This window comes from Cloeon dipterum, chromosome 4 (assembly GCF_949628265.1).
Source record: "Cloeon dipterum chromosome 4, ieCloDipt1.1, whole genome shotgun sequence".
In the NCBI taxonomy this organism is placed as follows: Eukaryota; Metazoa; Arthropoda; class Insecta; order Ephemeroptera; family Baetidae; genus Cloeon; species Cloeon dipterum.
The window spans coordinates 34,400,475-34,422,962 of record NC_088789.1 but is presented as its reverse complement, the minus strand read 5'-3'; the positions used below and the strand labels follow the sequence as shown (position 1 = coordinate 34,422,962).

Below are 22,488 nucleotides of genomic sequence, written 5' to 3'. Positions count from 1 at the left end.
TTGGAGCTTCACTTTGGTTTTATTAATCCATGTAACTCATGTAAGTTAATTAAATAGGTACACTTTTAATATGATTAATATCCTGACTGAATCAGAACAAGAAACCGTTGAAATCGAGACACTCTAAAGGTATCGTAGGGGCTGAAATATTAAATTTGTGTAAAGTGGGACACTTAAAGGTAACCGGAGGATTGCCATAATCAAGTGTTGCGGCTTGAAGAGATGCTTGCCTTCCGTGATGAAGACACGGACGATGAACAACACGCCAACTACATTGGACCAACAGAGCAAAGTAAATGACATTAAATTCCAAGCCACACCCTAAATTTTGCATTTCCAAGGCTAACAGGCTGCCGACAACGCTGCTGGTGAGTCCGGTAGAAACGACAGGAAACTGGGGCGAGAGTGACGTCACAAACCCAACAACTGTCGAAGCGATGATGAGTAAAAATCTGCACGAACCTATTTACATGAAAAATTGTATGATTTCTTCAAATAAAGTTCAGGAATCAATCAGTCCCAACGACAGCGTGGAAACGACTGGAAGATCTGAGAGCACCACTATTCAAAAATCTGACCTATCAAGCAAAACGACTGGTCCTCCTCTTGAAGCAACCAGTAGCGCCATGACGGCTAAACTGAACACTTCTCCGTCTTTAACAACCTCAACGGAAATAATTTCAACTAACCCGTCAAGTACAACTTCAACAAAAGCATCAACAACCACATCAACAACAACAAATGCACCAATAACAACAACAGCAGCAGCAACCACGACCATAATCAAAACTACGACGACAACAACCACCACCACAATACCACCAACTACTACGGCGGTTTGTTTGGAAACTAATTTTGATTATCTGGTATCAAATATAAATCCCACAGCCAAAGTGCATCTTGTCGTGCACCGATTTCAACAAATTTATGTTGGTAAGATATATTCTTTAAAATGTACATCATTTTACTTAAGTTAAGCAGAGCACACCGTCGATCAAACCGTCTCCATGTGAGTTGCATTGAAATGTCATTGAATGGTTAACAATTTATTTTGTACAGCGGATGGTTCTGTACAAGGTGTGAGCACGTGCCAAAAGAAATATTATATATCTAGCGTAACTGTAAGGGCATGAAATGACAAAAATCAGAAAAATATGTCAGATATGCTTCAGGCAACGAGAAATGAAGCTGCTTTGCGATGCAAGTCGATGAAAATGGCACTCTTGGCAGTCACTTCTATCGGAGAGTTGGACTGTCTTTTCAGCGTAAAAGGTTGTTTGAACCTGAATATTATCAGTTTCCACGAATTGAATATATCCTAAATAGAGGGTACATACTGGACTAGTGGATCGAATGAGGATGAAAATTGCAACACGCAGAAAAAGTATTCGTGGTGCTCGACAGGCTCCGATATTTCAACAACCCTTACATCTTCGTCAAAGTTTTGGCTGCCAACCAACGCCATCCCTTCCTCTTTGGAACGCTGCCTGGCGGTTGTCACCTCCCAAAAAGGGTTGGTGCATAAGAAATGCGACGATGTTCTGCCCTACATTTGCCAGTTTGAGGTCGACTGCCCTAAAACGTGCTCGAAAAATGTTAGAAATTAAAATTTAGTGTTAAAATATAATGTTCTATTAACATTTCTATTTCAGGCTTCTTTGTTTGACACCGATGGCAGCTTGAAACGTATGAAATTCAAGAAATATTACATGGGATATTGAAATTTCATTTCATTTTTATTCTAGGTAAAAAATCATTCGGTTATTGGACTGATGTTGGCAGCTACACATATCTCTTTGGAAATAAGCTGGTTTGACCTATTAGAGATATTATTGCAATCATGATTTTATCATTAACACACCCAGATGACTTGGGATGCTACCTGGAGTCAGTGTTGCGCATTGGGAATGCAAACGCTTACTATCGACAACGCTGAGGAGCAAGCAGGCCTCACGAACTTGACCGTCTTGCTTAAAGGTTGTAAAATGTACTGTGGAAATGTTTATATAAGAAATTTGCAGACAATTGGCCAATGAATTCCAATTACTGGACTTCCGGAACGTGGAAAGGGGCTCCTGAGGGTCAGTGGTCGTGGTGCGAGTCCGCGGGGACAAGCACCTTGGATCAGGGCCTCAAATGGGAAAGCGGACAGCCGGACAACCTTGGAGGCAGCGAACAGTGCATTCACTTCAGCTTTGCTATGAATTCAACGCAAGCCGTCCTGACTGATCGGAATTGCTCCAACAGATACATTTTCGCTTGCAAAGTATGACTGATTGCCGATAATTATACATATATTAAACCTTATTATAAAATTTCAGATGCCACTTATCGTGACTCCAAAGCCATGCGTTGTCACTTGTCCAAAATCCTGCCAGCGTGACGTAAAATAATATTTAATCCTTTGAACGAAATTTTAATTAAGTGAATTAAAGACCTCACTGTTTACCCCTGATGATCAACTTATAAGTACTATTTTTATTTGTTGAAACTCATATATTTTAAAACAGAAATAAGACTTTGCATCTTACGGTGAGTGGTTTAATGGGTGCGGCCGCAATTATTTGTTCTACAATAAGATGAGAGTAAATGGATGATAATTTTCTTAAATTATGACCAAATATTTTTGTATCTCTCAAGATGAATTGGGCCAGTGCTTGGGAAACGTGTTGCAGCTTTAGAATGAGCATGACCTTCTTAGATACATCAGACAGATTACATTGCATTTCCAATTTAATCACAAGTAGGGTTTATTTAAAATAAATCAGAATTTGTCTAATTTATTTTAAAAGAGTTTCCCCCACACACAATCGGAGATTTTTGGCTGTCGGGAACGGGTTTAGGATGCGATGGAAACCTTCATTGGTGCTTCCTTGACCGTGATTTCAATAACAAAGATCTGAAGTGGAAGGAAGGTCACCCGAAGGCAGGCCTCGACTGCGTTTACCTCGAAGCGAGGAACGATTCGGTTCTTTTGGCAACAGCAGCTTGCAATGAACAGAAACAGTTTCTGTGCGATGTGCAGAAGCGGGGCCAGAGCCAGGTCGCCAAGCTGAATGAATGCCTCGAAACTTGGCAAGTCAATGATGGTACGTAATTTTGACAGACTTGCATCAAGATTAAAAGAAAGATTTTGAATTTTATTTCAGGTGAGCTCTATTCGCTCATGAACGTGACATATTTGCAGGGAACAAACATCACACTCCGCCAGAAGGTTTACTCCAATTTCTCAGTTATATACATTCTGACCTGATTCGAAATATTTCAGTGCTTCATCAGATGCATCGGAAACATGTTTGGATTGGTAACTCATTTCCCCTTTTTGTGCCGGTTGCTGCTCGGGGCTACTCGGTTCAGGGTTGGGTCGGTGTCTAGGGGGTAGGGGATCTCACTTTAGATTATATTCTCGCTCGCGGCACAAATAGTTAGCAAACTCACACTCTCATAACCTGATCTTAGCGCTATATATAATATGGGACCTTAGAATCAACTCTATAAAGCCTGACTTGGTTTAAGGAAATGTTGTCGCAATGGAAACGAGCGGGTTTTGGCTAAGAGGAAACACTAACGTAACTCATATGAGAAAAATAATGTCCCACGTCAATCGCTTCGCTCGCTCGCAAAATAACTCAAAAGATCGCTCATCGTAAACCTCACCTCGGTCACTCAGGGCGCCCTGATCGCACACAAAAGTCTGGAATGACGCCACGCCGCCTGAGTCCAACACGTGCTTCTACTCAACTCCAGACTCGGACTAATGGCGTCCCCGCGCTGCGCTTTGATTGGCCGAGCGCAAGGCTGACCTGTGGCGCTCAAAACAAACATGAAATTTTGACTCTAGCGGGCGGGAACTACAAGGGGACCACAGTGACATCATTATTTGCATACTAACCTTAAAACAGTTGTTAATTTTGTCGATTAAAGATTATATTTATTTTGTACAAAGCACCTTATGTTCTCAATATGATATTAAATTATGCTTAATTATATTTCTAATAATTTTGAAGATGGGATTTGGAGACGTGAACAGCATTGCGTTGTTGCGACAAATTGAGCTTGCGACCCAGGGTGGACCTCAGAAAATGGAAGACGGACTTAAGGTGCAAGACGAGTGCGGCGGGAAAAGTAAACTTTTGGCATGTATTTTACGGGTCTTGCATTAAAAAATTTTAAGCATCCGATGACGAGTGCGTGACTGCGTTCGAAGTATACAAGTGTGGACAGGAGAAAGCTCCCGACATGGTTTTCAACATGGTCTCGAATAACTTCGGCACCGGGCCAGTGGTCAGATCAAAGAGATTTATCTAATATTTTTTGCGGATCTAATTTTAAAGTTTAGGTGTCACCACCAGTTCCGTGCGTTCCTGTTTGGAGATCTTGTTGGCTTACAAATTCATTCGAGTGCATTCCAGACGTATATTTTTGTGTAAAACCATAGTTCAAATTAACAATTAAATTTTTTTTGTTCAGCAAACTGCAATCAATTCACTAAACACTGCGAAGAATGGTATATAAACATTTGACTTTCTTAATGAATATTATACTCAAAATTAAATATTTTCTCAAGATTCTAGAGGGAAGAAAGTTACATATCTAGGAAAGACCTATTATGTGGCAAATCATAATCCTGACATATATTTGGTGCGGTTATATACCAAGTTTTTTAAACCTGCTAAATAAATGGATCTATAAAGAACCCGATTGATGCATATCAGCATTGCTGCAAGATTGGAATGAGACTTTACGAACCTCAGACCTTAAAAGATCTTTACATCACCAAGGACTTAACTAGTACGTATATAAACAATTAAAAAAACATTATGCAGCGCCAACTTTTATTTTGTGTTTGTTAAATTTTCTTGCGGCTCTTGTTTTCTCTCGTCTAGCCAGAAAAATTATTTTAACACAAAATATCAACAAAAATGGTTGCAAGCTGCTCAAATTAATATGAATATATAATATATATTGTAAGGTTATAAGTGAAAAATGAAAATTTTACGGTATGCAGACTTGCTTGGAGACTTCTTCAAGGATGTCCAATTTATCGTGCTGGGTGACACGGAATTCATCAACAAAACGCACGAGGTTTGGTGCGGCAGCAGGACCTTGGTGCCAGACGACATGTTCGACCCTGATCCGACCGAAAGGTACCCTTGCACTGAGTCGATTGTCACATATTATGGAGATGATACGATGACAATGCTTACCGATTCAGAACTGCTAGACATTCACTCCTATTACATCAATGAAAAAACTCAAAATTTTCAGAGTAGTCACTTTGCTAGATTTATCTGCGAGCAAGTGTAACACGGATTTTGAATAAAAAAAATATTACTTGGTTTCATCGGTTTGTGTGAACTGTCTTGTTTTATGGAAGAAATAAAATTGAACTGTGTGCATGAAAATGATTTCTGCGTGTTACTGCAATTTTAAATCCCATAGAGAGCGGAGGCAAATTTGCTTATTAACTTATCGGCTATAAATTCTAAGTAATCGAGTTTATCTCTCCACCAGGCAGCGCGATAGCGACTGCGGGCTTTTGAGTGATTATATATTGTACAGTCAATGTTGTTTTTGTCTCTAAGCGGGTAGATAATAAGTATCATATTATGCTCGTCGCGAGGGTGAAACTCACAGGCCGAAGAGCAACAACGAGAAAGTCGTCAAGTCTTCTCTCTGGTCACTAGTCAGTAAGTTTAAATATACACGGGAAGTGATAGATATTTCAGGCTCAGGGTCGACATGAAGGCAAAAGGCGTGGCTTGGTGTCGTCACACTCTTTAGCCTGATCTGACGCCGCGCATCAGCAGACCACTATTTATGTATTTTTCATTAATCGTAGAAAGATAACTATTAAACTAAAAGTATCTCGACCTCTCCCACGCCCCAAAATGTATTTTTCCCATAATCACTTACGTGCACTATGCCGCCCCAATTTAAGTGGTGTCACATCCAAACCCCCCCCCCCCTGAGCCTTTGAGTTGGATTTTGCCGGCTCGGAAAAGCAGAGCATCACCTCGATCACTAAAATCTCATAGAAAATTCAAGAGCAAAACAAGTTGTATTCACAAAGGAAAATAAAATTGTGTTTTTAAATGATATAAAGGAGTGCCAGAAAATCACCAACAGTTTAAGTTGCAGGAGGGCAGATGAAAATTTTTGATTCAGTGTATCACAAAACAACAATATTTCAGGCAGGGAAAAACACAGCATCCAAGCGTTGATACTTTTAAAATTGGGTCGTCACAGGAAGGTGTGAACAACATGGCAGCAGGATGTATACAAAACACGTCAGGCCGACGCAAAAACACAAGCAGCCGCGGTGAAATTCAGTTCAGATGCAGAAGAGAACTAGAGAACAATGCGAATACTGTATTGGAGCTTCACTTTGGTTTTATTATTCGATCTAACTCACGTGAGTAGAATTAACTGGGAATATTTAACTTGTTTAATATTGTGTCTGAATCAGAACAAGAAATTGTGGAAATCGGAAAACTCTAAAGGTATCACAAGGGTCTTAAATATTAAGATTATTTTAAAAATAGGCCTTTAAGTTATCCGAAGGAAAACCATAATCAAGTGTTGCGGCTTCAAAAGATGCTTGCCTTCCGTGATGAAGAAACGGCCGATGAACAACACGCCAACTACATTGGACCAAGAGAGCAAAGTACGTGGCCAAAAAGTATGAGCCACTCCCTAAATTTTGCTTTATCAAGGCCAACAGGCTGCCAACAACGCTGCTGGCGAATTCAGTGGAAACGACAGGAAACTGGGGCGAGAGTGACGTCACCAAACCAACAACAGTCGAAGCGATGATGAGTAAAAATCAGCACGAACTTATTATTTACGACATTAAATATTTTATGATTAATCGCTGTATTTATTTTAAATGTCAAATATTTTCTTAAAAAAAGCACAGGAATCAATAAGCCCCAACGACAGAGTGGAATCGACTGTAAAGTCTGAGACTAGCACCACTCAAAAAGCTGATCAATCAAGCAAATCGACGGTTCTTCTCCTTGAAACGTCCAGTAGCGCCATGACGGCTAAATTGAACACTTCCCCGTCTTCAACAACCTCTGCAGATACAACAACAACAACCACAAATGCTGCATCTACAACAGTGACGACCACAACACCAAAAGCAGCAGCAACAACAGCAGCCACGACTATGATAAAAATGACAACAACAACCACCAAAATACCACCAACTACTGCGACAGTATTTTTATAGAATCTGAATTTGATTATCTGGATTTTCAAATAAAAATTCCATAGCCTAAGCCGTGCACCTTGTCTTGCACAGATTTCAACGACTTTATGTTGGTAAGTTATTTCCTTTTAAATTTGTATGATTTTACTAAAGTTAAACAGAGCACACCATCGATCAAACCCTCTTCTTGTGAGTAGCATTAAATTTTATTTGAGTGATTTATAAATAAATTTCTTGTAGCCGATGGTTCTGTGCAAGGTGTGAGCACGTGCCAAAAGAAATATTATGTTTCTAGCGTAACTGTAAGAGCATGAAATTACAAAAATCAGAAAAATATATCAGATTTGCTTCAGGCTCCGAGAAATGAAGCTGCTTTGCGATGCAAGTCGATGAAAATGGCGCTCTTGGCTGTCACTTCTATCGCGGAATTGGAATGTCTTTCCAATCTGAAAGGTTTTTTTAATCTAAATATTTATCGAGGTCTGCATGTATTGAATATATCCTGATTAGAGGGTTCTTATTGGACAAGTGGATCTAATGAGGATGAAAATTGCAATTTGGCGAAAAAATACGCGTGGTGCTCGACGGGCTCCGATATTTCAACAACCCTCACGTCTTCGTCCAAGTTTTGGCTGCCGACCAACACAATCCCTTCCTCTTTGGAACGCTGCCTGGCCGTTGTCACCTCCCAAAAAGGGTTGGTGCATAAAAAATGCGACGATGTTCTGCCCTACATTTGCCAATTGGAGTTCGACTGCCCAAAAACCTGCTCGAAAAATGTTATTAGCAAAAAAAGAAGTAGAAAGTAATGTATAATTTACATTTTTATTCCAGGTTTCTTTGTTTGACAAGGATGGGAACTTGAAACGTATGAAATTCAAGACCTTTTGTGATAATATGGAAATTTCATTTCATTTCTATTCCAGGTAAAAATTCATTCGGTTATTGGACTGACGTCGGCATATACACATATCTCTTTGGAAATAAGCTGGTTTAACCTATTAGAGATATTATTGCAATCATGATTTTAACTTTGACACGCCCAGATGACTTGGGATGGAACTTGGAGTCAGTGTTGTTCTTTGGGAATGAAAACGCTCACTATTGACAACGCTGAGGAGCAAGCAGGCCTCTCAAACTTGACCGTCTTGCTTAAAGGTTGTAAAATGCTCTGTGGAAATGTTTATATAAGAAATTTGCAGACAATTGGCCAATTAATTACAACTACTGGACTTCCGGAACGTGGAAAGGGGCTCCTGAGGGTCAGTGGTCGTGGTGCGAGTCAGCAGGGACAAGCACACTGGACCAGGGCCTTAAATGGGCAAGCGGTCAGCCGGACAACCTTGGAGGCAGTGAACAATGCATTCACTTCAGCTTTGTTATGAATTCCACGCAAGCAGTCCTGACTGATAGGAATTGCTCCAACAGATATATTTACGCTTGCAAAGTATGACTGATTGCCGATAATTATACACACATAATTAAACCTTATTATAAAATTTGAGATGCCACTTATCGTGACTCCAAAGCCATGCGTTGTCGCTTGTCCGAAATTCTGCCAGCGTGACGTAAAATTACAATTAATCAATATTAGATAATATTTATGAAGTTAAATAAAAGGCCTCACTGTTTGCCCCTGGTGATCGACTTATTAGTACTACCATTCTTTTTTTTAAAGTTGTATAATTTTATTAAAATTTGTATTAACAGACTTTGCATCTTATGGCGAGTGGTTTAATGGGTGCGGCCGCAATTATTTGTTCTACAAGAAGATGAGAGTAAATCGATGATAATTTTCTTAAATTATGACCAAATATTTTTGTCTCCTTCAAGATGAATTGGGCCAGTGCCTGGGAAACGTGTTGCAGCTTTAGAATGAGCATGACCTTCTTAGACACATCAGACAAATTACAATGCATTTCCAATTTAATCACAAGTAGGGTTTATTTAAAATAAATCAGAATTTGTCTAATTTATTTTAAAAGAGTTTCCACCACATACAATTGGAGATTTTTGGCTGTCGGGAACGGCTCTAGGATGCAATGGAAACTTTCATTGGTGCTTCCTTGACCGCGATTTCAATAACAAAGATCTGAAGTGGAAGGAAGGTCACCCTAAGATAGGCCTCGAGTGCGTTTACCTCGAAGCGAGGAACGATTCGGTTCTTTTGGCAACTGCGGATTGCAATGAACAGAAACAGTTTCTGTGCGATGTGCAGAAGCGGGGCCAGAGCCAGGTCGCCAAGCTGAATGAATGCCTTGAAACTTGGCAAGTCACTGATGGTACATAATTTTGAGAGGAATATTAAGATCAAAAGAATAATTTTGAATTTTAACACAGTTGAACTCTACTCGCTCATGAAACCGACCTATTTGCAAAAAATAAACATCACACTCCGCCAGAAGGTTTACTACAATTTTTCAGTCGAATGAAATCTGATCTTATTCCAAATAATTCAGTGCTTCATCAGATGCGTAGGAAACATGTTTGGATTGGTAACTCACTTCCCTTTTGGCATCCCAATCTTAAAAGAGTCGTTTCTGGAATTAATTTTTTTTTTCATTAAAGCGCACTTTATGTTTTTAATAAGACATTAAATAGGCTTGAATATATTTCAACTAATTTTGAAGATGTCCTTTGGAGAGGTGAACAGCATTGCATTGTTACGACAAATTGAGCTTGCGACCCAGGGTGCACCTCAAAAACTGGAAGATGGACTTAAGGTCCATGACGAGTGCGGCGGAAAAAGTAAACTTTTTGTCATCTATTTTACGGGTCAAGCGTAATAAAATTTTAAGATTTCGATGACGAGTGCGTGACTGCGTTCGAAGTATACAAGTGTGGACAGGAAAAAGCTCCCGACATGGTTTTCAACATAGTCTCGAATAACTTTGGCACTGGGCCAGTGGTCAGATCAAATAAAGGGATTTATCTATTATTTTTGGCGGATCTAATTTAAGTTTAGGTTGAACCACCAGTTCCGTGCGTTCCAGTTTGGAGATCTTGTTGGCTTTCAAATTCATATCCGTGCATTAAAAATGTACATTATTCTGTAAAACTATAGTTCAAATTAATAATTTAATATTTTTTGTTTTAGCAAGCAGCTATCGATTCACTAAACACTGCGAATAATGGTGAACATATAGATTTTCTTTATGGCTATTCTCAAATTAAAATATTTTCCAAGATACCATTGGGAAGAAAATTATATTTCAAGGCAAAACCTACTTTGTGTCATATGAAGACAAAAATAAAGATCGGGTACAATTAATTAATTACCAATTGTTTTTGAACCAACTATGAATATATTAATCTATATAAAGAACCCGGTTGATGCATATCTGCATTGCTGCAAGCTTGGAATGCGACTGTTCGAACCTCAAACCTTATCTGATCTTTCTATCGCCCAAGAATTAATTGGTACGTACACAAATTTAAAGTAGGTCCATTTTTAAGTTTGTTTTTGTTTAATTTTCTTCTCGGCTCTTGTTTGATTTGTTAAGAATTTAAGCATTGAAAAAATTCTGGTCGGAAAATATTGATAGCTCTTGAATATTAAAAGTTCAAAGCATATTATTTAAAATGGTTGCAATCTGCTCAAATTAAAAAGAAAATTATTTATTATGATATAAAATAAGCAGAGGTTTTAAGCAGCATGTCAAGTGTTGAGTTTGCTTGTTAAAAATGAAAATTTTTCGATGTTTAGACATCTATGGAGACATGAATATGGGTACTCTCCTGCTGGGCGACACGGAATTCATCAGCAAAACGCACGAGGTTTGGTGCAGCAGCAGGACCTTGGTTCCAGACGACATGTTCGACCCTGATCCGACCAAAAGGTACCCTTGCGCTGAGTCGATTGTCGGTTTTTACGGATATGATACGTTGGAAACACCATATTATGCAACAAAAGAAATCTCAGACATTCACTTCTATTACAAAAATGTAAATAATCCAGAATTTCAAGGAGTTTTTGCTGGGCTCTTTGCTAGATTTATCTGCGAGCAAGTGTAACACCAATTTTGAATAAAAATACTATATAAATTGGCTTTTGTGAAATCTCTTGTTTTATTGAAGGAAAAAACTAAGCTGTGTGTGTGTTCATGAAAACGATTTCTGCGCATTACTTCAATTTTCATTTCCAGAGCGGAGGCAAATTTGCTTATTAAATTCTAAATAATCGAGTTTGTATCTCTCCACCAGCACGCGCGATAGCGACTGCGGCGGCTGTTGAGTGATTATATTAACAGTCAAGGTTATTTTCGTCTCGGCGGCGGGGAGATAAATATTACACAAACATGCTCGTCGCGAGAGAATTACTCACGCACTGCTCGCACTCGCAGTCGGAGAGAAGCAAAACAACGGGAAGGTCGTCGCGTCTTTCATTCTCTCCGCAGTGAGTTTAAAAACACGCGGGCAGTGTTTGATTTTTTGGGCTGGAGCAAAGAAACAAACGTGAGAAAGAATTCTTAATTCAATTTTAGATTTTGTTTCTCACTGTCCGCGGGATAGAAAAGATATATTAAATATGGATGAGACCCTTACGCCTGCAAATCAAATCGAAACAATCGACGAAGTCGTAAGAATTGGTAAATACATTCAAATTTATTTGCAAATTGACCAGATTTATAAATATTTATATCTTTTACTCCTCAGGTGAGGCTCAGGGTCAACCGGAAGGCAAGGCGCGGCTTGGCTTTTTCCACACAAATGCCAAACAAAATGCAGATAAGTAATGAATTAAAAATCGCTTTAAGGATTTTATTAAATATCACATTTCCTAAATAGTGTCTTTGTCCTGGTTGTCCACTACGACTTTGCAAAGGAAAAACAGTGGATTCGAGCGGGTGATGCAGAGGACGTGGAAAAACTGAGGAAAACCTTCAAAGAGAACAGAAATTGCAATTTCCGAAGCATTTTGTCGCCGAGAAAAGAAATATTGCTCCAACTTCTCTCCGACGAGGAAAAGCTGTTGCAATTCTTTAGCTCAAAAGGTGAGAAGACCATTATTGCATGATTAAATTCTTCAAATTAATCTTTTTTTAGACGTACCGTCGGTTTTTGTGCTCTTTTTTCTCTCTCACGGAGACAGAGATGGAAAAATTTGGACGGACCACAGGAGTGAAAATAATCAGCTTGGTTTTATTCACTTCAACACAGAGGACGTTTTTAGATCTTTAAAGAACCTGACCAAATTTGAGAAGTGCCTTAAATTTACGGTCTTTGGCGTACGTTAATTAATTGTGTCTCCGCATAATTTTGAATTAATTATACGAATTTCAGCCGTGTCGAGGGAAACTGGAAGATGAAATTTTCAGTCCTAGCAAAGACATTTCCAACTACGACAACCGGAATTCTTGCAGGATCACGTCCTCCCCAGCCATGAACAATTTATTCATTTTCTACTCAACTGTTGAAAGTATAATTAACTCTCATAAATCTCCGGATTTTCTAAATTTAAATAAAATTTCAGCAACAATGGCTGTTCGAAGTGAAAAAGGATCGTGGATAACTAATTCATTTTGCAACGTCCTAAACTCTATTGGCGATGACAAACCCCTGCTGGTTGTTCTTTCGATGATGCAGTTTCAAATTCACAAAGTGTCGCAAGGCTGCAACCTTGTGACGCAAAAGTACCAAGGCCAGACCCCTGAAATAAAAATGTTCGCGCAAAACCAGACCTTCACCGTCGCAAAGTGAGTGTTAATTTGTTGAACTTTTGAAAATAGTTTTCTAATTTTTAATTTTTGGTATTAGGAGTAGCTTAAAATCCCAAAAACATTCGACCACAGACGCAATAATACGGAAAAAAGCGACCATAACAACGTCAAACATGGAGCAGTTTCCTTGGAAGTCGGAATCAGGGCAAAATATTCGAGGGAGACGAGCGTTCTTCTTTTTTGAACAGCTTACGAAAGAAATAGAGCTTCTTGAAAATGCACTCCATAGGAATTTAAATTTTCAAACCAGCGGGCGGACGTTGAGTCGGAAATCTTTGGACTCGTATTTAAACGAAGGTATTTATAGATTCATCTGACAAAATTATATTTAATTATTTTTTATAGTTCTTGAATTGGAACAAGACGTTGGCTGCGTTTTGACCTGTTTGTTTGGCGAAGTGAGCGAGAAAGAAGAGTCAAAGGAAGTTTGCGTGTTAGTGGACAACGACGAGGTTGCAATCACGGACATTTTGCTCGGATTTATCGGCCCGAAAAATCATAAATGGATCGGAAGGCCTAAAATACTTTTCCTGGTTCATCAGCCCAAAACGCTAAGCCATGAAAACGTCAGATTTTAATGTAGTCTAAATTATAAGATATAATTAATCGTTTCGTATTGCAGATTCCTCTATTCAACCCTTTAATGAGTATTTCGGCAACAAACCATAGTGGGTGGCTAGTCCTAGTTTTGAAATCCAATGGTACAACTTCTTGAAACTTAATATTTGAAAAACTAATTCTTTTAAACATTCCCGGCAGAAAATGTCCAGAACCTGATCAAAATATTCCAAGGAAACGAATTAAAACAGGGCAAAAGCCTGCAGGAACTCCTCTCGACTCTACTTGTATTGAAGCCTGACGATAAACCATGTGAAGATTTTCTAAACTCTACACTGCAATATCTGCTCAATTTTCCAGAACAGCCTAGATCTTTTGTCAAGCCTGACTTTTCCCGACTAAATTCTGGAGCTCCTGCTCCCGTGCAAAATCTAAGCTTTGATGAGTTGCTGGAAGAAGCGAGAAAGTTCTTTCAAGAAAGCAGAGTTTTGCTCGTGAGTTCCGTGGCTGGTGCTGGAAAGACAACCGTTCTCAGAGAAGTCGCTTATCAGCTTGGAAGGAACGATTCCAATTTGAAAATTCTGCACGTCTCACTTCCAGAGCATGCGGTTTGCTTTGTAGGAAGAAAGTTGAATGAAGTAAATTTCCTCGCGAAGAGCACGCACTTTTCTAGCGAGGAAGTGAAGAGTTGGATCGACGGCAAACAGGCGTTGGTTCTTCTCGACGGATTTGATGAAATCTGTCCAAACCACCGTGAAAAGGTTCTGAATTTCGTGGAGACCTTGAATAAGAAAGGCGTCCCCATTTTGATCGGAACGAGACCTCACGAGGCCGATGCGATCCTGGCGAAGATAAACAAAGCGGCACTCGCTAAAATCGATCCGTTCAACAAAGAAAAGCAAATCGAGCTCCTACAGATGATCAGCGAAAAAACTAAGCAAGAGTGCGAGCAGTTTTTGGACATGTTTCCAAACAAGGACATTCTGGAAAACCCTCTGCATCTCTCCATGTTAGCCGAGTGCGACGGTGAAGGAAATTTATACCAAGTCTATGACAAAGTCGTCCGGAAAAAGTTGGAACTGTGCTTGGTGAGGAAAGGGTACGACCGCAACAACGCGAATGTGTTCTCGGAACAAACGGAACTGGCCTTGAAATCGATTCGACTGATTGCATCACGCTTTCTGAGGAACATCAGCCTCGTTGGCCCTGGCGTGACTGAAAAAGATTTGGAGAGAATGAACGATTTTGGGGTTGCAATCGTTGAGGAGGGAAATGTCACATTCTTGCATCACACATTCGCCGAATTCCTCACCACGCAGCAGTTCATTAGTGACGTTGAGGAAACTGGTGAATCTGAAATACAGATGTTTGAAGTTGACCAGGACAGCAAATTTAAGGAGTGCAGACGCACTCTGAATTACTTTTACGAAACTCTGACGGACGAGGAAGATAGAGGATTGCATTTGGAATACTTCAACCTGCGGTTGGAATTTCCCTTGCCATTCTTCAAACGTGTTTTTTCAGAGAACCTGAAACATGTTTTTGATCTCTTGAAGCCGAAAATTTCCTTCAATAATTCTAAAGACATCAACCTGAAATATTTCAGACGAGAATTATTGATAGATTCAATTCAGAGTGAAGAAATCGCCGTTGAACTGCTCGAGATGGGCGTGATTGACCACGAGCAACAGTTGATTGAAATCTTACCTCCATTGCTGAGCCAAGCAGCTATACACAATGCCACAGACCTTTTCAACAAGTTAAAAGAGAAGTTCTCTAGTTTGCCCGATCTGATCCGATCAAGAAGCCATGAAATCGATGCAGGGTTTTTTGCGGTGGCCAAAGGACACAGCAAAATGCTGGACTTGCTTCTCGAGAACGGCATTGATAAAGATTACCTGGTGCAACAGCGAAATGTCCTTTTTGAGGCTTGTGCAAAGGGCAGTGTGGAGTGCGTAAAGGTTCTTTTCAAGCACGGAGCAAGAGAAGCACGGGACTTTTATGAAAATCACATTGCTCTGAACGTGGCGGCAAAATTTGGTAACCTGGAGCTCGTCACGTTCCTTCACGAGGAAACAAGTAAGGAAGGAGATCAAGATTCACTCGGTTGGAATGCTTTACATCATGCTGTTTACCACGGACATGAGAAAGTCGCTCAATATTTACTCTCACATTACCCAGACTTCAAGGATCGAAGCACAACTGACGGTGAAGACGTACTGAATCTAGCAGTGCGAAGCGGAAGGTTGGAAATGTGCCGTTTCCTTCTGGAAAACACGGGTTTCAACCTGAACTCTCTGACTTCCTGCAAGGGTGGGTCTTGGAGCAGGAATCAGCTCGACTTCTTTCTGATGCTGCAAGGAGACGCCAGGAAAAGGGACTCAACAGGCAAGACTAGTCTTCATTGCGCCGCTGAGTATGGTCATTTGGATCTGGTCCGCGAGTTGGTCGAATCCGGTGCAGAAATTGGGGCAACGGACGAAAATGGGTGGAATGCCGTTCACTTTTCGTGTTATTGCACTGCAGAGATCAGTGTATTTGACATCATCAAGTACTTGCACGGTCAAAACAGTTCACTGGCCAAGGCACGAACAAACGACGGAAGAACAGCCTTGCATATTTTGATGGGAATGTGTCAGGGTGATAAAATTGACAAAGTTCAGTTTTTGGTAGAGGTCGGAGTGGACGTAAAAGCACTGGACGAGCGAGGAGAGACAGCTTTGCGGATTGCTATTGACAGAAATCTAACATCATGTGTACGCTACTTGATGACCAAAGACATTGACCTTTCAATCACAGTGCGGGGACTATCATGTCTGCACTACGCAGCACAAGAAGACGATTTGGATGCTCTGCGAAAGTGGGTCGAAGCGGGTGGAGATTTGAACGTGAAAGACGAAAGTGATGATTCAACGGCACTGCATTGGGCTTCAAAATTAGGCCACTTGCGGTTTGTGCAGGAACTTCTGGCCCACGGAGCCGACTTGGAGGCTGTCAAGGACAATGGCGAAACTGCACTCATGCTTGCGTGCAGTAGTTTCCACAGCAATGTAGAAACCATCGATTTCTTGCTGACCAAAAATGCTGACGCCAATGTAAAAGACATCAAAGGGATGACCGCCCTGATCCACACGTCTCGCGAAGGAAATTTAGAGGCGCTGCAAAAGCTGCTTCAACACGGCGCCGATTTGACTTTGAAGGACGTTGAAGGTAAAAACGCCTTTCACCACGCCATACGCCATTTTGAACTAGTCTCGTTCCTGCTCGACCAAAACGGAGACCTGGCGACGGAACAGACTAATGACGGAAGCACGGCATTGCACCTGGCCTTGAAAACCGGCGATGAAAGAGTACTTCAATGGATCGTCACAAAGAACATTGACATAGATGCCAGCAATGACGAAGGAGAAACAGTACTGATTCTTGCTTGCCAGAGGAAGAAATGGACCAGCGTCGATATGTTGCTTGCCAAAAACCCTGACGTCAACAGAAGAGACAAAAGAGGGCGGACTCCTCTGTTCTATGCTGGCAACGCCGGAAACAGGGAGGTGGTGCTAAAGCTGCTCGACCATGGCGCTAACCCTGCTTTGACGGATGATGAAGGACGTAACGTACTACATCATGCTTCCATGGGATTAGTGTTGATCTTACACGAGCGAAACCAGGATCTAATTCACAAAATGGACTCTTCTGGAAATACTCCACTGCACAACCTGGCCTACAGTAGAATTGATGATTTCTCAACCCTGGAGAGTCTCACTGCTGATTTCAATGGATGCAACCGCGATGGAAAAACGGCATTGATGCTGGCATGCATGAAGGGAAATGTAGAATACGTCAGATTTCTGCTTTCCAAAGGTGTCGATGTCAACAAAAAAGATTTGAAGAAGAAGCGGACTGCTTTGCACCACGCTGTCGTCACAGGAGACAAGAAAACAGTGCAGCTTTTGATCGAAAATGGCGCTGATACGACTGCAATAGATGACGAAGGGCAAAACTTGCTGCACCTCGCCATCCCGAATTTCGAATTGGTTTCGCTCCTGCTGGAGCAAAACAAAGACCTGGCCAAAGGGAAAACAGCAAGCGGATGCACTGCTTTACACCTGGCCTTGAAGGTGAGGCGTGATAATTACGACGACAGAGTTGTTTCCTTGCTTTTGGACGAAACAGCCGTCGATTTGGACGCTGGAGATGACAACGGAAAAACCGCACTGATTCTGGCCTGCGAAAAACGCAATTGGAGCATAGCCGATGTTCTCTTGGCGAAAAAGGTAGACGTCAACAAACAAGACTCTCAAGGCACTTCCGCCTTACACGAATGTGTCATTGCTGAAAATTACGGGGCATTGCAACAACTGCTGGAACATGGCGGCGATTTGACTCTGAAGGACAATGAGGGCAAAAACCTTTTGCATTACGCTGTGATTCACTCAGATTTAAAAATGATATCATTCTTGCACAGGCTTGACAGCAATCTGGTGAACGAAGTAACTGCGGACAACAGCACCGCGCTCCATTTTGTCTTGGACAAAGACGATGAATGCCTGATCGACGAAGACACGGTTTCTTGGCTATTGACGCGAACAAAAGTGAATGCCAGTAGAATCGATGGGAAGACCGCACTCATGTTGATCTGTCCTCGATCTCTAGATTTGGACGTGGTTGATTTATTGCTGACCGCAGAGGCGGACTGCAACAAGCAAGACCTGAAAGGTCGAACCGCCCTGCACCACGCTGTTGCCGGTTATGAAAACATGAAGATGGTTCAGAGGTTGCTTGAACACGGAGCCGACCTGACTTTGCTGGACGACGAAGGGAAGAACGCATTGCACCACGCTCTCGGGCGCGATTTCAAGATGGTCCTCTTCCTGCACGACATAAATAGAAATTTGGCGAAGCAGATTACCAAAAACGGAAGCACGTCGCTGCATCTGGCTTCGGTTGAATATGCTGCTGACCGTGATTTGCTGCCTTGGCTCTTGGACGAAATCGATGCCGATTTGATACACGTGAAAGATTTCGATGGGAAAACAGCGCTGATCGTTGCTTGTGAAAACCGTTGCTGGAAAAATGTTAATTTTTTGTTGACCAGAAACGTTGATGTTACTGCACGGGATAATAACGGTAGGAGCGCTTTGGACATTGTAGAAAACACAACAATTGACGGATTTACAAAAGAAGAAGGCTTGAAAGCGAGGCAACTGTTGAGAAAACTTCAAACCGCGATTAACTCTCAGTAAAATGAATTTAGCTCATCTTCAATAATTTCATTGTAATTCAAGATCCAAAATAAAAAGCTTATTTTCAGAATTGATTAGTTTAATTTTAATTTTACCAATATTGTGATAGATTTGATAGCTAATTAAATCGGCTGGACTTTATTTTTCAATCAGAACCAACAGTTTGGATGCAGAAGTATTATTAGGTTGCGTGTGAGCCAGCAGAAATATTTATTTGCTCAACTGGGACAAACAATTAAGGGTTAAACAGGCAAAAAATGCTGGTTTAAAGAGACTGAGAAATTTACAAATAATTTTAAGTGGAGCGGATGAGTTTTGGTTAGCGAAATTGAGAGGTCGCGAACCGCGTGCTGCTGCGATTACATTTTCCGCGGCTAGAGTTATTTATAGAACGAGACGACGAGAGAGGGAGAAGCTGCTCGGCAAAAATCACGCACTGCCTGTTTGCCACTGGGCGGATAAACGCAAGCAGCGACGAAACGTCTTACTCTTCGCTGAAAGCAAGAGAGAAAAAGAGGCAGCCGCACAAAATTTGAAAGGGAGAGCAAAACCAGAAGGAAAAACGGATCACCCGGCACTTTTGGTAAGTTTTCCAGCACTCGAAATTACTTTGTCGGATCAAAATTACGCAGAGCCAAAATGCACCAAAAAGATATTGATTTTAAAATAGTATTCTTGAAAGAAAAATATTTTACGAAGCCGTATAACTTTTTTAATAGCGTTGCAATATTCAAATCGAATTTTGTTTCCGAAATTATAATTAGAAAATCTCTTGCGGCCAATAATTTGTTTTACTTTGTTAATTAAAAAGTCTGACACTCTCCAATTTTCTTCAGAATTGTCTACATTTTTAATTCCCTGCTCGAAATGTAAATTTATTACCATCGAGATTGGTTCGAATTTTCATTTCAAGGAATGTCCGACTTAAAAAATTACTCGGCTGCGCGCTGCCTTCAGAAATTATTTTCGTTGCATGACATCACCGCAAGAATGTAGCGAAAAATTAACCTGACACGCAATTAATTGTAAGGGTTTTCGCAGCAGTCTTTTCAACATGGTGAAATACGAGTCACGGAAGAAGAGGTGGATATCGGAACCGAAGATGCTCGTCATCGCTTTATGTGTCCTGATCTGTGTTCCAAGCACGAAAGGAATTTCCATTGAGTTTGACGATAGATCAGTCGACCACTGGGAATTTCTGTTCGGCGCTAATTGTAAGTATCGCTTTAATTAAAGATTTGTGAATATAACAATTACGCAAATCAAACCAGGAGAAAATCAGAATTTTAAATAATATGATTAGGACTTTTATAACTTTTGAAAACGAATTAAAAAAATAATTTTGCAGCAAAGGAATTTCATTACGACTTCTGCAAGTACAACGGAACAAGTAGAGGCTTCCAGTGCAAAAGTTTCCTAAAACCAGCGTTTCTAGATTTTAAAAAAAGGTGTAATTGCATCATTCGGCGTAATGAAACTAAGGAAGGATCGCTTAGTGTCGACGTCAACTGCAAAAGCGAATTAAGTAATGTCTTTAATTTTTTTTATAAATAATTAATTTCCTTGACCCCTTGTGTTTAACTCCAGGCTGCTGCCCTGAGGAATTGACAGTCACCTACAAGCAGGGCTCTTTTGCGAGGGCTCCACCCTATGTGGCAATCGACAACGGCATAGGGGAAAATAACATTGAATCCACCGGGAATCCACCGGGATCGGGAACTGGGGCAGATCCAGACGTCGCAACGACTGGAAACGACTGGCTGGTGCCTTTCATAATTTCCTCCGCATTCGCCGTTCTGTTCTTCATCACGACCATAGCGTGCCTGATGAAAAAGTGCTTGCCTTTTTGAGAGAAAAGTTGAACTGGTGAGCTGGTATATCTTTATTATTAATTTAAAATGGCCTAACGCAAAAAAACTGTTTTTGGAAGACTGCGACGCGACAAAATTTCCCTTTTGGAGTAATTTTTGGTGTGTTATCGTTATCATTATGTGATTATTAAAGTATTACTACATAGATATTTAGTATTTATGTGACAATTGTCGTTACAAAATTTATTGCATCGGTCGGTTATGCAGTTTCTGTGTGTCACTTTAAATTGTTGCCATTGTTGATGGAACTTATTAGTTTTAATTCTGACTTATGCAATGTATGTACAAGAACAAATAAATGAAAAAAATGACCTGAAAGTGACATTTTAAGGTGAATGTGATGAAACCAAATAAAAGTAAAGTCGTTTTGGGCCCATGTTTTTAACTGCATTTGCAGTGATTATTTAAAAGCTGCTCGATCAGCCCTTTACAACTGCTGTGTGGAACGTAATCCTATAGAAATAGTTGAAATTTGCTTGAAATAGGAAATATAGGTGCTGCTGAACAATAATTCAGTGGACGACAGTTTTAGGAAAGAGTGAAGCAATCAGAGAGAGTAAAGATAATAATATTTAGCAAGGCAGACTTTAAGGAGAGGCTTTTGAGAATGGCTTGGCCCAGCAGCAGAAAGAGAGAAGTAGAGAGAGCGCGGCGCGGTGACGGGAGTGCTCGGTACATAATATATCAGACAGCCTTCTCCGTTCAGCGTGGACTGTAAGTTGCCGGGAGCAGCGGGCAATTTAGACATCACCAAATGTGTTTGACTATCGATATAAATCGATATATATCGTCTGAAAAAATATCGATGTTAAAATATCGTCCTATATTACATATGTTAAGCCACAAAAAACATCGATAAAAATCGATAAATATCGTCAGAAAAAAATATCGATATAAAATATCGATTTTTATTTGGCCATGTCTAGCAGGCATAACATTTTTAGTGGTGTTACAGAGAGAAGGTTACCGTAGTGATTGTTTTCTTCATTTTTATTATTTATTTAACCAGAACTGTGCTAACAATCGAGTTGAAAATTCTTTGACCGATCTTAATCGGCATTTTAGTTTGTGAAAAAATGCAGCCACACGCAGCGTACAAGAAAAGGATGAGAAACGGCAATCGGTTTATCAATTTGGACCTTTGATAGAATTTTGTTGGTTATTTTATTTGGCTGGACTTTATTTTTCAACCAGAACCATAGTTTGGATGCAGACCGTTCGAGTCAGCAGTCAAGTGGGACGTGCACCACATATTGTAAAGCAATTAAGGGTTTTAAAAATAGGCAAAAAAAAATGCTCTTTTAAAGAGGTCAGGATCGCCGCAGGGAAATAATTACAAAAAACAGACGGGGCTGGATAAATATGTTGAAATTTTCATTTAGTTCTGGGTTGAGCGGGTGATTTGATTCGCGAAAATGAGAGGTCGCGAGTGTTTTGTGCTGCGAGTGCTTTTTCGGTTTGTGTTTTCAGAACGCCGGCAGAGGGATAAGTTTTATTAATAGTCTAACTCACGCGCAGCCTGTTTTTGCCACTCCGCGGCTAAACACAAGGAGCGACGAAAAGTCTAACTCTCTAACTGAAGTCTAACTAACTGCTCTGAAAGCAAAGAGAACCGGTAACCGGTATCATAAGTCGCAAGCGAGAGTCAAACCAGAAGGAAACACGGACGAGCTACGCACCTTGCTCACCCGGCACTTTTTGTAAGTTTTCCAGCGTACTTGTAACTAATTTCCGGAACCCAATTATTTGTAATTTAACATGCACCAAAAGGGTTGATGATTTAAATTTTAAATAGCATTTTTGCAATTGAAATAAATTAGTGGCCAAAAATCCCAGTGATTTTTAATATTTAATAGGATTTTTACATATTATTCAAAAAGAACTTT

General features: G+C 40.4%; 5 protein-coding genes and 4 long non-coding RNA genes across 11 annotated transcripts; all 9 read left to right on the top strand.

Moving 5' to 3' along the window:
- The first annotated feature begins 534 nt into the window (after positions 1-534).
- LOC135942280 (uncharacterized) lies at positions 535-1,009 on the top strand. The gene is made up of 3 exons (XR_010575087.1): positions 535-836; positions 889-933; positions 982-1,009. It is a non-coding gene; the product is annotated as an uncharacterized LOC135942280 (long non-coding RNA).
- Positions 1,010-1,061: 52 nt separating this feature from the next.
- On the top strand, positions 1,062-1,689 carry LOC135941925 (uncharacterized). The gene is made up of 4 exons (XR_010575030.1): positions 1,062-1,121; positions 1,173-1,272; positions 1,327-1,595; positions 1,653-1,689. It is a non-coding gene; the product is annotated as an uncharacterized LOC135941925 (long non-coding RNA).
- A 76-nt stretch (positions 1,690-1,765) lies between these two features.
- On the top strand, positions 1,766-5,307 carry LOC135943876 (uncharacterized). The gene is made up of 17 exons (XM_065490543.1): positions 1,766-1,810; positions 1,866-1,977; positions 2,022-2,266; positions 2,322-2,384; positions 2,436-2,469; positions 2,518-2,585; positions 2,641-2,748; positions 2,795-3,089; positions 3,150-3,214; positions 3,269-3,304; positions 4,008-4,125; positions 4,175-4,284; positions 4,340-4,414; positions 4,471-4,507; positions 4,568-4,641; positions 4,695-4,791; positions 5,009-5,307. The coding sequence occupies exons 2-17, from the start codon at positions 1,866-1,868 to the stop codon at positions 5,305-5,307; spliced, it is 1,836 nt and encodes a 611-aa protein (XP_065346615.1). The 5' UTR covers positions 1,766-1,810.
- Positions 5,308-6,554: 1,247 nt separating this feature from the next.
- Positions 6,555-7,870, top strand: LOC135944302 (uncharacterized). The gene is made up of 6 exons (XR_010575305.1): positions 6,555-6,667; positions 6,717-7,222; positions 7,279-7,326; positions 7,375-7,402; positions 7,454-7,515; positions 7,567-7,870. It is a non-coding gene; the product is annotated as an uncharacterized LOC135944302 (long non-coding RNA).
- A 1,081-nt stretch (positions 7,871-8,951) lies between these two features.
- LOC135944333 (uncharacterized) lies at positions 8,952-10,183 on the top strand. Its single transcript, XM_065491183.1, has 7 exons — positions 8,952-8,991; positions 9,047-9,149; positions 9,199-9,495; positions 9,554-9,618; positions 9,673-9,708; positions 9,844-9,961; positions 10,012-10,183. The coding sequence occupies exons 1-7, from the start codon at positions 8,986-8,988 to the stop codon at positions 10,170-10,172; spliced, it is 786 nt and encodes a 261-aa protein (XP_065347255.1). The 5' UTR covers positions 8,952-8,985; the 3' UTR covers positions 10,173-10,183.
- Positions 10,178-11,202, top strand: LOC135944334 (uncharacterized). Its single transcript, XR_010575316.1, has 5 exons — positions 10,178-10,253; positions 10,311-10,347; positions 10,401-10,474; positions 10,537-10,633; positions 10,920-11,202. It is a non-coding gene; the product is annotated as an uncharacterized LOC135944334 (long non-coding RNA).
- A 411-nt stretch (positions 11,203-11,613) lies between these two features.
- On the top strand, positions 11,614-12,928 carry LOC135943107 (uncharacterized). The gene is made up of 6 exons (XM_065489515.1): positions 11,614-11,802; positions 11,870-11,945; positions 12,002-12,207; positions 12,260-12,441; positions 12,497-12,632; positions 12,687-12,928. The coding sequence occupies exons 1-6, from the start codon at positions 11,742-11,744 to the stop codon at positions 12,911-12,913; spliced, it is 888 nt and encodes a 295-aa protein (XP_065345587.1). The 5' UTR covers positions 11,614-11,741; the 3' UTR covers positions 12,914-12,928.
- Positions 12,929-12,984: 56 nt separating this feature from the next.
- LOC135943106 (uncharacterized) lies at positions 12,985-18,775 on the top strand. The gene is made up of 4 exons (XM_065489514.1): positions 12,985-13,230; positions 13,279-13,499; positions 13,556-13,634; positions 13,693-18,775. Exons 1-4 carry the CDS (start codon positions 13,047-13,049, stop codon positions 18,729-18,731), a joined length of 5,523 nt encoding a protein of 1,840 aa, XP_065345586.1. The 5' UTR covers positions 12,985-13,046; the 3' UTR covers positions 18,732-18,775.
- Positions 18,776-19,005: 230 nt separating this feature from the next.
- LOC135943186 (uncharacterized) lies at positions 19,006-20,913 on the top strand. Of its 3 annotated transcripts, XM_065489636.1 has the most exons (5): positions 19,006-19,314; positions 19,773-19,945; positions 20,080-20,256; positions 20,319-20,597; positions 20,662-20,913. In XM_065489636.1, exons 2-4 carry the CDS (start codon positions 19,786-19,788, stop codon positions 20,579-20,581), a joined length of 600 nt encoding a protein of 199 aa, XP_065345708.1. In that variant the 5' UTR covers positions 19,006-19,314; positions 19,773-19,785; the 3' UTR covers positions 20,582-20,597; positions 20,662-20,913. The 3 variants fall into 3 exon arrangements, with proteins under 3 accessions (XP_065345708.1, XP_065345707.1, XP_065345706.1); XM_065489635.1 differs by having other exon boundaries at positions 19,008-19,314; positions 19,776-19,945; positions 20,319-20,913; XM_065489634.1 differs by having other exon boundaries at positions 19,010-19,314; positions 20,319-20,913.
- Positions 20,914-22,488: the final 1,575 nt, after the last annotated feature.

Excerpts from the sequence above, each read along its gene's own strand:
- LOC135943107 (XM_065489515.1), top strand. The coding sequence starts at position 11,742 with ATGGATGAGACCCTTACGCCTGCAAATCAAATCGAAACAATCGACGAA. Across the intron at positions 11,946-12,001 it reads GCCAAACAAAATGCAGATAA|TGTCTTTGTCCTGGTTGTCC; the intron begins GTAATGAATTAA and ends TTTCCTAAATAG. Across the intron at positions 12,208-12,259 it reads GCAATTCTTTAGCTCAAAAG|ACGTACCGTCGGTTTTTGTG; the intron begins GTGAGAAGACCA and ends ATCTTTTTTTAG.
- LOC135943106 (XM_065489514.1), top strand. The coding sequence starts at position 13,047 with ATGGAGCAGTTTCCTTGGAAGTCGGAATCAGGGCAAAATATTCGAGGG. Across the intron at positions 13,231-13,278 it reads GGACTCGTATTTAAACGAAG|TTCTTGAATTGGAACAAGAC; the intron begins GTATTTATAGAT and ends TATTTTTTATAG. Across the intron at positions 13,500-13,555 it reads AAACGCTAAGCCATGAAAAC|ATTCCTCTATTCAACCCTTT; the intron begins GTCAGATTTTAA and ends TTCGTATTGCAG.
- LOC135943186 (XM_065489636.1), top strand. The coding sequence starts at position 19,786 with ATGGTGAAATACGAGTCACGGAAGAAGAGGTGGATATCGGAACCGAAG. Across the intron at positions 19,946-20,079 it reads ATTTCTGTTCGGCGCTAATT|CAAAGGAATTTCATTACGAC; the intron begins GTAAGTATCGCT and ends ATAATTTTGCAG. Across the intron at positions 20,257-20,318 it reads CAACTGCAAAAGCGAATTAA|GCTGCTGCCCTGAGGAATTG; the intron begins GTAATGTCTTTA and ends GTTTAACTCCAG.
- LOC135944333 (XM_065491183.1), top strand. Across the intron at positions 9,150-9,198 it reads CATTTCCAATTTAATCACAA|AGTTTCCACCACATACAATT; the intron begins GTAGGGTTTATT and ends TTATTTTAAAAG. Across the intron at positions 9,962-10,011 it reads TGACGAGTGCGGCGGAAAAA|ATTTCGATGACGAGTGCGTG; the intron begins GTAAACTTTTTG and ends TAAAATTTTAAG.
- LOC135943876 (XM_065490543.1), top strand. The coding sequence starts at position 1,866 with ATGACTTGGGATGCTACCTGGAGTCAGTGTTGCGCATTGGGAATGCAA. Across the intron at positions 2,470-2,517 it reads CCCTGATGATCAACTTATAA|ACTTTGCATCTTACGGTGAG; the intron begins GTACTATTTTTA and ends AACAGAAATAAG. Across the intron at positions 4,415-4,470 it reads CATTCGAGTGCATTCCAGAC|CAAACTGCAATCAATTCACT; the intron begins GTATATTTTTGT and ends TTTTTTGTTCAG.